At 36.4% G+C, this 14327-nt stretch overlaps 1 protein-coding gene across 3 annotated transcripts in view; it reads left to right on the top strand.

The window, feature by feature from the left end:
* PCDH17 (protocadherin 17) overlaps window positions 1-12627 on the top strand; it is a 111357-nt gene extending 98730 nt beyond the window's left edge. For all 3 annotated transcript variants that reach the window (XM_043892148.1, XM_043892147.1, XM_043892146.1), the window contains one exon: window positions 7917-12627. In XM_043892148.1, coding sequence (XP_043748083.1) covers window positions 7917-8599 — 683 coding nt within the window. In that variant the 3' untranslated portion in view covers window positions 8600-12627. The remainder of the gene's footprint in view (window positions 1-7916) is intronic.
* The last annotated feature ends 1700 nt before the right edge of the window (window positions 12628-14327 follow it).

Raw genomic sequence — 14327 nt, 5'->3', positions numbered from 1 at the left:
TGTTTTATATTTGTAAGTGTTGCTCAGGAGTGTTCCAGTTGAGCTCCTGAGTATTTTAGAAATCTTCTGATTCATGCAGTAAACTGCTCGGATACTTACATTGGTGCTGCATGGCCTGTTGCACTAAATTTGGTCCTTTATTCAGAGCTTTGTCACTTTCTTTTAAATTCTAGCCAATTTTTCCCATGTAATTTTATTTTTGGTATTGCAATCTGTGTCCTTCCACCTCTGCAGCTGGTCTCTCACCATCCCGTGAAGTGCACGTTTCTCTGTGCTGGTTGCTTCAGGTTCTGCTCTCTTTACCTACATCATCCTCTCCCTGCTCTCCACCGGCTGTTGAAACCCTGATCATCTTTTGAGTTGCAGATCAAGCACTATCTCTTGTACAAAGCCTTTCACAATATTACAGTTTATGCTTTTCTCTGCATTTCTGTTGTTTGTCTTCCTATCGGTTCAGTCAGTTCAGTCACTCAGTTGTGTCCGACTCTGAGACCCCCATGGACTGCAGCACGCCAGGCCTCCCTGTCCATCACCAACTCCCAGAGTTTACCCAAACTCATGTCCATTGAGTCGGTGCTGCCATCCAACCATCTCATCCTCTGTCGTCCCCTTCCCCTCCTGCCTTCAATCTTTCCCAGCATCAGAGTCTTTTCAAATGAGTCAGCTCTTTTCATCAGGTGGCCAAAGTATTGGAGTTTCAGCTTCAACATCAGTCCTTCCAATGAACACTCAGGACTGATCTCCTTTAGGATGGACTGGTTATATCTCCTTGCAGTCCAAGGCACTCTCAAGAGTCTTGTCTTCCTATAACATATATGTCTTACTATAACATAGTTTAAATTATAATTTCTCATGAATTATTTTCCCTATCCTAATTTCAAATCAAGTTTCTAGCTTCCAGTCAAAGTGTAAACTCCTTGGTGAAAAGATACATTCTTCCAGACTGGTGAATTTTAGAGGTGGGTAAATATGAGTTCATTTAGCACATACCTTTGCTTGACATAATACCTATTCCACAAAATTCTATCGAAGATGCCTTTGCTTAAAAACTTCCAATGCACAAAGTCAGAGTTTAGTTCATTCTTAACCTTATGAATGACTGAATATACTTTTTTTTTTTTTAAAACTGTTGAATCACACACATCTACTACTCTCACTGAATTAGAGCTGTCATTAATCTGGTGGGGCATTTCAGTTGAATTGTTTTTCCTCGAGAGGTCATGTCAGAGTCCTTTATTAAAAAAACAAAAGAAAACAAACAAATTTGTTCCAGTTATTATAGAATTGCGCTTCAGAGTCAGTTCTCCTTAGGGTACCTGTTAAGAAAGAGATGGCCACATTTATCTGTGACTTCACTTCCAAGGTTCTGCCTCTGCCGCAGTGATGACTGCATCTCTAGTGTGGGATCAGGGGAGGGGAACAGCTATGTTTTGAGAGTTAATTTCAGAACAGTGTGCCACAAGACATGGTTATATTTATGCCACAGGTTCCTGATGCATGGTTTACACTCTCATTTTTTTTTTTTTAAATTTCTGGTGCTTCCATATCAGATTTCCTATAAGGAAATAAAATCCTTTTGCTTTTATTCCTTAATATATGTTCCCCTTTAATTTCTTTTCTCTTCGTCTCAGAGCATTATCTGTGATTGTCAACATATATGCCAGAAAATTCATTCTGGGAAACCCTATTATTATGTCTAAAGAGTCACAAACACTTGAAACCATCCCTGAAGGTGTGCAGGTGCATTGAATAGTAAATGTAAATGCTCCAGGCACTCCAGAGACCCGGTTGCAATTGGATTCAGTTGAATGTGATATAGATCAGTGGTTTCTCGTGTCTGAATGCAGCCGGGACAATACATTCTGAAACATTGTGTGATGCAAGTGCTCGCCAGAGGACTGGTACTTCAAAGCCGTCGCGGTTTGACTATTTGATAGTATTATACCAACTTCCTCTTCAAAATGTGCTCTCTGCCTATCAAAAGCAGATGAATGGCATTTCACAACTGAGGTCAAATCTGGAAGCCAAATTGGCAGTGCACCCACCTAAAATATATACGTTTATCTCATAGTATTTTTATTTTGTGAACTATGTTCCTAAATCCTAATCACTTATGGCCAATTATTAGGAAATAATTTAATTCCTGGAGTCTATACACAATGTTATATCATGATATCACTGGAAAAATGTAACAAGCATCCTCAGGAAATAAGCAAAGGAGCATGTTGTAATAAGATACATGATCTTACATTAAAAAGCAAAAGAAGTAAAAACACGTTCCACATCTATGCATTTGTGTATCAGTTATTTGATGAGTAGAACAACCTAGATCACTATGCACAAGTGAGAAACACGGAAAATACAAGGCAATAGATGAGATCACTCAGCTAAAGAAAAGTGACTGTTCTCTGATGCCACATTTTTCCCTTTTCTTCCCTGCATAGGGATACACCAAGCGTATTAAAAATTGTACTAAAATTAATCCTGGCAGTCATGTGAACACTAGCAGAAAAAAAAAGTGTGTAATGAAATTATGAGGATACTCCTTTTTTTTCCCCCCAAAGCAGAGAAAGATGTTTTGAGACAACTTTCCAACGCTGTCTTAAGAAATAATATTGAAAGTGGAATTTTTAGCCCCTTCATCATTAGATAGAGGGAAATCAGGTTTATTTTTAACTAATGTGCTAGTAAATGGGACATAGAAATCATAAATGCAAATAATAGAATGAATAGATTGTTAAAGTGCTATTTATATGGAATGACTCACCCTATCATGGTAACAAGCGTAAGGAGTTTATAGGATGATAAAGGGAAATAAGTGAATAATCATCAACATTGTCAAAAAAGGAGAGAACGGTTTACGGTAGAAAGCTGTCAGTTCACAGGATGTTATGAATTGTGTCAATTTACTGAAAGATACATTTTATTTGAGGTTGTTGAACTGTATTCTGACTAGAATTTTAGTTAGTATTGGTGTTTTGTACTGGTATTTAGTGTTTGTATTTTAGTATTGGTGTTTTTTTCTGTTGGAATATATTTGGATTAATTGTAATTTGTTGTGTTCATAGAGAAGTGTGCATGCTTGTTTGAAATTGTGTGTGTGTGTGTGTGTGTGTGTGTGTGTGTGCTGAAGAAAGAGAAAAATAGCAAAGCAAGATGTGGTTACATCATTAAAAACTTTCAGTAGAACACTGGTATACACTCTCTGTCTAAGGTTTGGTTTGTCATTGTTTACTGGCAGATAATCTGTGAGAGGGGTCAATTTAGATTCTGCAGAGTTCATCTCCAGAACACTTGGGCCAGCCACCAATATAGATGGGTGCCAGCTCTCTGCTTTCCCAGACAGCTAATTAGGTCTGATGAAAGCTTACATTGGTGAAAGAAGGTCAAGTGAGAAGTGAAGTCACTCAGTCCTGTCCAGTTCTTTGCAGCCTGTTGGACTGTAGCCCACCAGGCTCCTCCATCGATGGCATTTTCCAGGCAAGAATACTGGAGTGGGTTACCATTTCCTTCTCCAGGGGATCTTCCCGACTCAGGGGTCGAACCCGGCTCTCCCACATTGCAGGCAGATGCTTTACCGTTTGAGCCGCCAGGGAAGCTCGGAAGAAGGTAAACTAGAAATAAAAAAGAAAACTGAGAACAAATGAAAAATGAACTTCCATTTATAGAGTTGTCTACTTGGAAACAACTCTAATTTTAAGATGCTGTTAGAAACAGGAGCAACCACCACACTAACAGAAGAGCACTTTTCCTATTTAAAGCTATTTACAAAACAGAAATAAAGCTATTCTGTTGACAGCCATGAAGCACAGAAAACTCTCTCAGATGGCCTTCCCCCACAACCACAACCCTTCAGAGCTTCCTTACTTAATGTTCTGATTTATGGATTTTGGTTTTCAGATTTCTGTGACAGAGACTTTATTTCATCATTATAAAAAATAAATCAAATGCATATGTGAGACTCCTATTCCAGAAATAATATGCATGTTTTCAGATGTACAAATATGTGGGCTCCAGAGGCAGCAGGCAAAGCTGAAACTAAGGGGAGGAAACCCTTTTATGTTTTCTAGTATTTCCCTAAATGTTAACAAATTAGTTGCTAATATCTCTCTTTGGGCGGTGTGGTATAATGCTTTGAAGACAGGGAAAATAAGCTTATCTTATAATTTACTTCTTGGGAGTGATACAGATTCAAATAAAGAGATAGGTTTACTCTGAAGTAAGGCATTTTACGAACTGGTTCCTCAACATGTTTCCTTTGGGGTGAACACTAGAGTCACAACACGCAAGGATATTTTTCCTCTGACTTTTCCCAAAATACTATATTCAACAGATGCCCCTTCATCTTTAATAATCCTTGCTGGCTTAAATAGTGTTTTGACTTCAAATTTTCGTCTCATACATAGCGATTGTTGGCACCTCTTACCCATCTTGAAACGGCAGTGCACTCTTAATGATGTAGTGACATCACAGTATTAAAATCACGTTATGAACATTAGGTCCTGGTAACCTTTGTGGAAGATTGCTAAAATCCAGTACTTTGGGAACAGATAATTTCATGTATTACCTAAATCTTTTTTCCTCACACATATGTAACTTTCACAGTGACTGTTCCTTTGAAGGTATATTTTGGCAGAAAATGATTGCTTGCCTAATATCTTTAAGATTAAGTTGTTAAACAGCTTAGTCTAGGTTTAAAAAAAGATCGAAAGAGCTTTCAGATTTGTCAGCCAAAATGAATATGCAGATTTCAAACATCTTTATTTCTAAATCTATTTGAATTATATAAAATTTTAAAATCAGTAGTCAAGTTGTTTATTCAGTCAGAGATTTCACACTCAGTTGAAGGGAAAAGAGAAAGATTAAAATGTTGTTTATTGGTGATTTTAAATAAAAAGATTTATACACGTAAATTATATATAAAATTCTGTAAATTATGAAAATGTTCATATATACGCTTATAGAGATATATCTTTTATATTACTAATACATAACTTTTATATTACCAATATGTAGCTTTTATATTACTAATATATAACTTTTCTGTGCATTTTATTCATTCACCTGTATTTCTCTTATGGTAGTTACTGATTTTTAATTTTCAGGAATACATTGGAAATGCATTTGAGTTTTAAAATTTTGTTTGCACTAGCTGCTGGAGTAAGCTCAATTTTATTACACACATACAAATAGAGATTTGTACATGTGTATGTGTGTGTGTGTAGTTTATGGTGGCAGCTGAATTGCAAGTATTTCTCATAATTTGAGTGACTATATCTTTTGAAAAAAAAAGATCATATAAGTTAAAATTGACCTAATTAAGGTGACTATGTTTAGATCCCTCCCCTTGGGATCTTATATAATAGCCAGATATGACCATAGTGATAAAGAAAGTGCTGCTTGCTCAGTCATTTCCAGCTCTTTGTGACCCGCTTTGTGACTCCTCTGTGCATGGGAGTCTCCAGGCAAGAATACTGGAGTGGGTAGCCTTTCCTTCTCCAGGGGGTCTTCCCAACCCAGGGATCGAACCCAGGTCTCCCACACAGAACACAGATTCTTTACCAGCTGAGCCACAGGGAAGCCCAAAAGTGAAGCTGTTTCCACCCAGTTTCCAACCAGGGACCTTGTGCGTGTTGGGGGAACATGATAACCACTAAACTGGGGAAACCACAGAGTTGGGGTTTCCTTAGTGTAGTGGCTGCTATCAGAATTACAGTCTAATCCCAAGGGGAACAGCATGTAATGTGTCATAATCAGTACTTGAAATTTTCTCCCTTAGTTGTGTCATGAAGTTGAATAGTAAAACTGCAGGGTTTATGTTGATGGTTTCAAATTCAAGGTCGATTTATACTTTCATACATCTGCATTACTCTATCTCGTTCACTCTCTTCTTAAATACATATTGAATTCATTCAGAGCTGGGCTCTCCAAGTTGCTGAAATTGAGGCCATTCAATATTGAAAAATAAAACATTAATGTATTTCAAAGAGAGTGTATGGGCTGTAAATGAAGTTTTTAAAAATCACAACTCTAAAAGATATAGAAATATTACCAAGTGAAATGGATGGTAAAGTTTTTCACTGGATCTTTGAAGAATAAAATTAGTTGAGTGAAATGATACATATGTTTTTTCTAAAACTTACTGACACAGGTATAATATTAATGATTTACTTTCAGAATACATAATGTTAAACAGATACCTGATATTAAACTTTTTCAATATCCTGTTGTTTGAATCCTACTCTACTTTAAATCTGCACAGGGAGGTTTTCAGAAAATTGCCTAGCTTCTCTGCTTCTGTTTGTGTCCATCTGTCTGACAACCTTTCACATCATAGACAGTATTTGAGTTTGTGAGTAGATAGTAGATAGTTTAGTTTAAGACTACATTTCAGCATTCTTGACTGCATTACATAATAAGCTTAACATATTCTATTCACTGCTAGGTAAATGTATTTTAAGAAGAAAGACAATTAAAATAGGGAAAAGACACCTAGATACTTCCTTTTAACATTTCATGTGTGAATGATACATGCTATGAAATATCATAGAATTTTTGTTCTGTCAAAACACTCTTTTGATTCCTTTCTAAGAGTTTAGTTTCATAGAAAATTATTTTATCCTAAAACCTTTTGAGGTGAATTAAGTTGTGTTCTTTTTTTTCTTTTTGGATAAGGAATTATTTATGTGTTTTAAATATAAACAGATTTTGTATATGACTTTTAAATGTAGCTGTATAAATTTATCAGTGCTATTAAATTTGCTGATTTTTCCCTTGCACATAGGACACTATACATTATAGAGATCCTCTTGCATCAATTAAATGGTAATCCCAAGAGTTCCCAAATGTATAGGGAATTCTATTCCCATCACATGGAGTTAAATTGTAAATATCCTCTCCTGAAAAAAAGTCCCTGTTTTAAAAAGGATCATTAAACATAAGGAGACAACCATTTGTTGGTGAAAGGGAAAACTGGGAAGATATAGTTCAAAGTTACAATTTAAAATATTGAGTTCATGGACTGTTGTCATAGTGAAGGAATTTTCTTTCATATTTTCTTGTTCAGCATGTTTGAAACAGTGGTGATTAAAAGAATGGTTTATTTAGATTATCTACATGTTATCATGAAAGAGAAGTGAAATTCTCCCAGAAAGTATTACTGTTTAGGAAATCAAGATTTGTCATTCATTCTGAACTATATCTGTTAACTAAATCCATTTTCACGTACTTACACCAAAAACAAAACAAACAAACAAAATTGAAGTGAAGAAACCTGATTACGTGATCCATCTGCAAATCTACTACAATAGGCCTATGTACATTTTTGACAAGGTTGTTTATAACACATTTTGATAGAAAATTCTATTTGCCATTCTCAGTAAGAAAAGTATGCTTTTAAAGGAAAAGTTTTATTTCATGACTGTTACCAAAATAACAATTACAAGCAAAATAGGGATAAAACATGAAAAAAATAAAAAACAGTTTAGGACTTGGTATGGATGTTTGCAATTCAGTTTTTGTACTGTTATTTGATTTGAAAAATTAATCCTGGTAATCCTTTTTGAAGTTCCCTGTTTCCAGGATGGGTTATACAGAACAAAGACTAACTGATATCCCCAGGGGATTAGTTTACAGTGATGTTCTATTCTACTGAGAATGATTCTCCAATGGCCACTTTTTACTTCTTTCCAGGCTATGGGAATTCGTTAATATCTAGAGAATAGACTTAAATAAAACCATTGTCTCAACCAGCAGGTTTATGCAACCATCCTGAAATGTTTTAATTATTGTTTTCTTTTCCTTTTTAATTAAGAGACCAGAGGTCAAGCAAACCCAGGGAGAGCGGATCACAGTCTCGGTAGAAATGTAAAGGCAACCCTAGTGATTGGCTTTGCTGTCTTCCTTTTGTTTTGCAGAACCGGAAGAGTGTGTTAATTGCACAGATGAATGCCGAGTGCTTGGTCATTCTGACAGGTGCTGGATGCCACAGTTCCCTGCAACCAATCAGGCTGAAAATGCAGATTACCGCACAAATCTCTTTGTACCCACAGTTGAAGCGAATGTTGAGACCGAGACTTATGAAACTGTGAATCCCACTGGGAAAAAGACTTTTTGTACATTTGGAAAAGACAAGCGAGAGCACACGATTCTCATTGCCAATGTGAAACCTTATTTAAAAGCCAAACGTGCCCTGAGCCCTCTCCTCCAAGAGGTCCCTTCAGCATCAAGCAGCCCGACCAAGGCGTGCATCGAGCCTTGCACTTCCACAAAAGGCTCCCTGGATGGTTGCGAAGCAAAGCCAGGAGCCCTGGCCGAGGCGAGCGGCCAGTACTTGCCCACTGACAGTCAGTATCTGTCCCCCAGCAAGCAGCCAAGAGACCCTCCCTTCCTGGCTTCTGAGCAGATGGCAAGGGTCTTCGCAGACGTGCATTCGAGAGCCAGCCGGGATTCCAGCGAGATGGGCACCGTTCTGGAGCAACTTGACCACCCCAGCCAGGATCTGGGCAGAGAGTCGGTGGATGCAGAGGAGGTCGTGAGGGAAATCGACAAGCTTCTGCAGGACTGCCGGGGAAATGACCCTGTGGCTGTGAGGAAGTGAAGAAGAACAAAAGGCACTGGCATCTTCCTGTTTCTTCTTTTGATTGAAAACTGATCCCTCCTGGTGACAACCCCGTTTTACAGGGATGAAGAAAGACCGATGCTGCTTTCAGGTTCTTAGTGAACATCTGAAGTGCCCACGAGTATGTTCTTTTCACTGCTGTTTCTTTTTCAGAGATAACGATGGTTTTGTTCTGACCAGAATTATATTAGGACAGAATTAACAGAAGCTCAAAGAGGAAAGACAAACAGAGAAGAAAAAGGAGAGGAGATAAAAGAGGATGATGAAGCAAGTTACCTTTTGACAATCTGTTAGGAAGGTATGCAGTGTGAGAATGGAAGATTTTTTCTGATGGCTCTAAGACTGTCCTCCATGATTAATGCTGACTTAACTGTTTACCTATAAACCCCATACAAAGCAGGGTCATAATTTTTGATCTGTGGTAGAATTTCTAGCAGTCACCACAGGCTTCTACTGAACGTCCCGAAAAGACCTTGCAGTAGTCCAAGCTACACCAAACATTAACACATATTTGTGGTAAACATTTCTGTATAAAGTTACCTGCCACACATATAAACACAGAGAACATTCCATATCATTAGTCGAAAAAAATTAAAAACTGGGTCATTTGTAAAACACCTCATGTCGTATGAAAGTTAAATGTAAAAAGATATATTCCATTTTGTCCTGCACACACATAGACTAACTCACTTCATGAAAGGAGAAGAAAATTTAAAGGTTTAAAATCCCTCTTTAGCATTTTAGTGTCCAACAAACATATATGTAACAATGGATATGTTTTAAATTTGCCCTGGAAAAGTTCTGAAAAGTAGTTACCACTGAGTGCTGATATTCAGAGACAATTAACATGATTGATATGTTTTATTCATTTGTGGACACTAAAATAGCTCAGGAACGTGAAAATGTTTTAGACATACACAAATCACATGACCATTTAAATGTGCAAATGTAAGAAGATTAAATGTGTTTACATCAAATGACATATTTTTATTGATTTATTGCAGATTCAGTGCATATGAGCCAAATTGTTGAGTGTATAAGAGCTATATTGTGTATTTTATTAAATTAATATATAGTTGTGTTGCAAAAATATTTGGGCTTATATTGTAAATGGCAAGTGTTGCCTTGGTAGCTGTCGAACTCTATGAGTTTTGTTTTTTCCTGCTTCCTTTTCCCCATGGAGTGTTGGAAGCAGTGCCTCAGAGCAAAGTCTCTTGTTTAATGTATAGTCTACCAAGTACTACAGTACATAATCTGTTCAAAATGTGTTTGAGTGAGCTGATGGAGCTAACTGAAAGGTCAAAAAATACATCTGTCAGTCACGGTTATGTGCAAGTCCTTTGTGGAAGCTTTTATTAAAGTCACGCTAAATCACAAGAATTACATTTGTACCAATACCTGAAACTTCTTCATGTTTTTCGATAACTTGCAGCTTCTGCCTATGTAGATATCATACTGTTGATTAGTTCTCAAAAGTATCCTAAGTGGTTCAAGATGTGTGTTCCCATTATATTTCAAAACCATGCAAAATGCTTTAATGCATGTGTGGTACCAGCACTGGTTACTTGCATTGTGTCGTGTTTTACAAGAGGTCTTGGTCTTAACAAAAGGTTTGCCTTTTTTTTTCAGTGCTCTTCTGCCTCTTTTTATTGGTGTCCTTTGAGAACAATACACCTTCTATTCCTTCATTTTGTTGCACCTTTCCTTGTGACATTTAGCAAGTTTCAAACTTACTTCCATATGAGGCTAGGAAACCTCAAATTTCAGGAATTGGGAAAAAGTAAAATTAGCACTTGCAGAAGTAGCAGCAGATGGGAAAATGCCTTGATTGACATTTTCCTTCAGCGTTTAAAAATTTTGGCATTTTACAGCTTCATGACAAACAGTTTCCAGCCCATACCTTAGAATATGTGGTGCTGAGTTAAATAAAGGCTGTTTGTGCACTGGAGCAGAAAAATGCATTATTTGCAAACTGGTGGAGAATTCTGTGCCTTCTTTCCTGGCCCCCAAGCCAGTGTAGTAACAGCGTAAATGTCATAAAAATCCTTATATCAAAAACAAAAGCAAAAACAAACACAGAGGTGAATTGAGTTTTGTAATTTTAAACCTCGAAAAATCCAACTGAAAAGATTTCCGTCAAATGCTGTCAAGATTTAAGACTGTACCTCGTCTGCAGAACTGCTTTGAAAGGGAAGAGTGGACGACTCCCATCAGCCTTATCCTCTTGAGAACTGTATTTGGTTCCTAGTAACAGCCTTTCCAAAGCTCTACTCTTGGTTTTTATTATTCATAAATGTTTAAATTAGAAAAGCAAGGATCTTGTACATGTGAAACTTAATTGACTATATTTTGGACAATTTATGTATCTGAAATGTGTCGTCTCTGTTATATGATGTTATTTTTTGCCAGGAGACTACAGGTTGATTTAGCTTGATAGCTGCGATTTGATGGAAAACTGATTTCCATTTAGTCTTACCAAGTTTGCCTCTCTCTTTCTAGACAATAGCCAAGTAGTAAAATCTAAGGCAGTATGTAAATGAAATCAACAAAGAGAGTAGGGTTCATTTTTAAAATGTTCTTAATGCTGAGTAACCAGTTGTTCAATTTATTAGAGGTGTCTGAAGACATTAAAACACTATCAGATTTTAAGAATTGGTTGTGCCAACGTGTGAGGGATTACCTTTAGGCTCTCTGTCACCAGTGATTTACTAGCGTTAGCTGTTTAACACATTATCTGTATTTAGTGGTGATTATTTATTTACCAGTTGGTGGTAATTCAGCAGTCAGGACGCTAAGCTTTTATAGTTGAGTTGAAGGGAATCTTGCTTTTATTCATTTGGCTGGCAACTGCCTTTATCACAGACCTCTGGTGCTTGGCTTCCATGGAAGTCTCTGAGATGCCAAAATTACCCCTTTGGGGAGCAACTTGCTCTAAGGGGTGATGCAGTGATATTTCAAGGGGTTTTTGTCACAATTCAGAATGTGAAAAATTATCTTAATTCACATGCTCCGATTACTAGCCCCTCAAAAAAGTCACACACAATCAAAATAAATAAAAAAATACTTTGTCTTTTAGGTCCTTAAATAACTGTATCAAGCACAGAAAAAGAATCTACAGAATTTTTCATAAGAAAGTCAAAGTTCTAAAAATTGTTTACTGATGAACTAAAAAATGTACCGGTAACAAAGCAGTGTTTCCATTCAATGTTAATGTGTTAATGATAAAAGATCTTTTCATCAAAATTAAAAGTAGTGAGAATCAGTGTTAGTTGTACCTATACCAAAGTAAACATAAAAGAGACGCATCATGCAGTTTCAAAGAATGCTTTCATGTTATTTCTTAACCTGGCATACTTAATCCTTACTGCAGGCAATATGCAAATATTGGCTCACTACTCCATAAATTAATTGAATTCCTGGTTGGGAAATTGACTTGTTTTGTTTTTTCTAAATTAGCTGAGATCTTGTAAAACATGACTTCCCTTTAAAGGATCTAGGTACTGCTCAATTTAAAAAATGACACCATAAAAAAGAAAAAAAAAAAAAAGCAATGTAGTGATGGAGCAGTATGCTTTATTAGAACCAGGTTAAAAGCTGTTTGTTGCCTAATGGAGTAGAAGTTGCTGAGGTCAACAAGTAGACTGAGGTTTGGCATAATATATGCCCACTCATTATTGTCTAATTATATTCTTTTGACAACACACAACACTTATCGGAGCATTAATTCAAATGAGAGTTTTGGCTATCAAGATGTGTTGATTCGAAATGTGATTGAATGAGTCCTGAATAAAGTCTGACTTTCCTGGCTCCGTGTTTCATAGGTTGGCTATCCCCATTTGTCAGCCCCATCACTCCATACGGTTCTTAGCTGCACCAAGTGATTGGTGAACAAGGACAACAAAGCAACATACGTTGTATGGATTTATCTCAACGCTATTGTTTAATGGCTGTGTTTAATGTGACCTATCTGGAAAATGAGGACTCTGAATAAAAAGCTATTACTAATAGTGGTGTTGCCTTCCCTTGAATTCTCTAATACACTGTGTACCGCAGGGACCCTGATCATAATTATTTTGGAAAGCAGTTGTGACATCACAAATGTTTGTGCTATTCCTTTATTTGCCAGTAAAATAAGCTTTTGGAAAACTTATTTAACAATAATGTTACTCAGTGGGAATTCGTTACCAGGCTTTCAGATAGCCTGATAAGTTGGATAGTCAAATACTTACCATGGAGTCATAGCCTAATGATACTAGTGACTTTTCATATTTATGATTGGTTTGAAGATACTTTGGTACAAGATCCTAAAGGACTTCAGAAAAATCATTTTTATAAGACCTCTCAGAAGCTTACATGACTGATAAAACCACCTATTTATAAATGGTGTCTTAAAGTTAGTACATGTTTATTGTGGCATCTTAAAATAATAAGCCTCTCTTTCTACTTATTAAACAAATGTTTACTGAATTCCTACTCTGTGTTTTCCTTGGGCAATTATGCCCCAGGAGTAAACGGTAAAATCTGAATGGTGCCTGGGTCACAGTAGTCTGGTGGGAGAAACAGAGGTAAGTTCTACTCTTTATGAACTAGATTTGCTTGTTTGCATTTTCCCTCAGCTAGACCACGCATCCCACATCTCTGCCAGTTCACACCCAGTGATTACAAACCAACATGATGTTCTGCCCCTGTTGATTTTTTTCTTTTAATTTTACTTTTCTTCTGACAGTATAAATTACATCAAGAAATGTGCTTTGCTTTTCCATATTTAAAATCTTTGTGGTTTAGACTTACTAGAATAGACTAAATGTCCTATCCATTGTTGTCCTCATTTGTTGGTTAACGTGTCTGTTTCTTTTTCAATGAGCACCACTTAGATGTCAGGTTCCATACAATGGTCCTAAGGTACAAAAAACTAAAATAATTACATTTTACCCTCAGAGTACTTATAGCTTGTACCTAGGTGGTATATGCTAACATAGAAATTGATGTTATATTGCCTTGAATTATATTGCCTCATATTAATTGACCTTATATTACCTTTTATAATAAAAATATTTCTGTGTTAAGTAGAGCAAAACCATATTGTTATTACATCATTTATTGCTTTCAAGTGTGTTAATTGACTCACCTGAACCAGTTGACCAGGGCTGAAGGATTTGAAAGTCATTCAGATGAACAACTCTACCTGGCCAGGTTGCAATGAGGAGGAAGTCATGTGTGCAACATGTATCACAAGCTTCCTTCATGTCAATGAGCTGTTAAAGCCCCTCAGATTAGGGTATTTTTTAAGTAGATATGCCCCAAAGATACAATTATTTGACAATCAGAGAGCAATCATTTGTAGGATATGAAGAGAACAAATTCTTAAACATCACTACAGCATCAATACAGCACAGAGAAATAGATCATCAAGTTAATGGACCATCTTCAAACTCTTTATTAAATGCTTTTGTAGATGGTTGCACATGGTTCACCAAGGAAATATATCATTTTCTGTTCATATTAGAAATGAATAATGCTGGCTAATCCACTGTCCATTAGGATTTATAAAAGGGTGCAACTTCTTTCCCTGTTCTCCCTTTTTAAATAATTCAGAAAAAGTTGCCAAACAATAGATTAGTTTTTGAAGCTACTCTAAATGTTAATGAGTATCTTACATACAAATATTGATTAGAGAGGAAATATTTTTGAGTTTTTTGTTTTTTGT

The sequence above is a fragment of the Cervus elaphus genome, chromosome 30 (genome assembly GCF_910594005.1).
Source record: "Cervus elaphus chromosome 30, mCerEla1.1, whole genome shotgun sequence".
Taxonomy (NCBI): Eukaryota; Metazoa; Chordata; class Mammalia; order Artiodactyla; family Cervidae; genus Cervus; species Cervus elaphus.
Note: the sequence above shows the minus strand (reverse complement) of the source record. Positions and strands in the feature narration are given on the sequence as shown.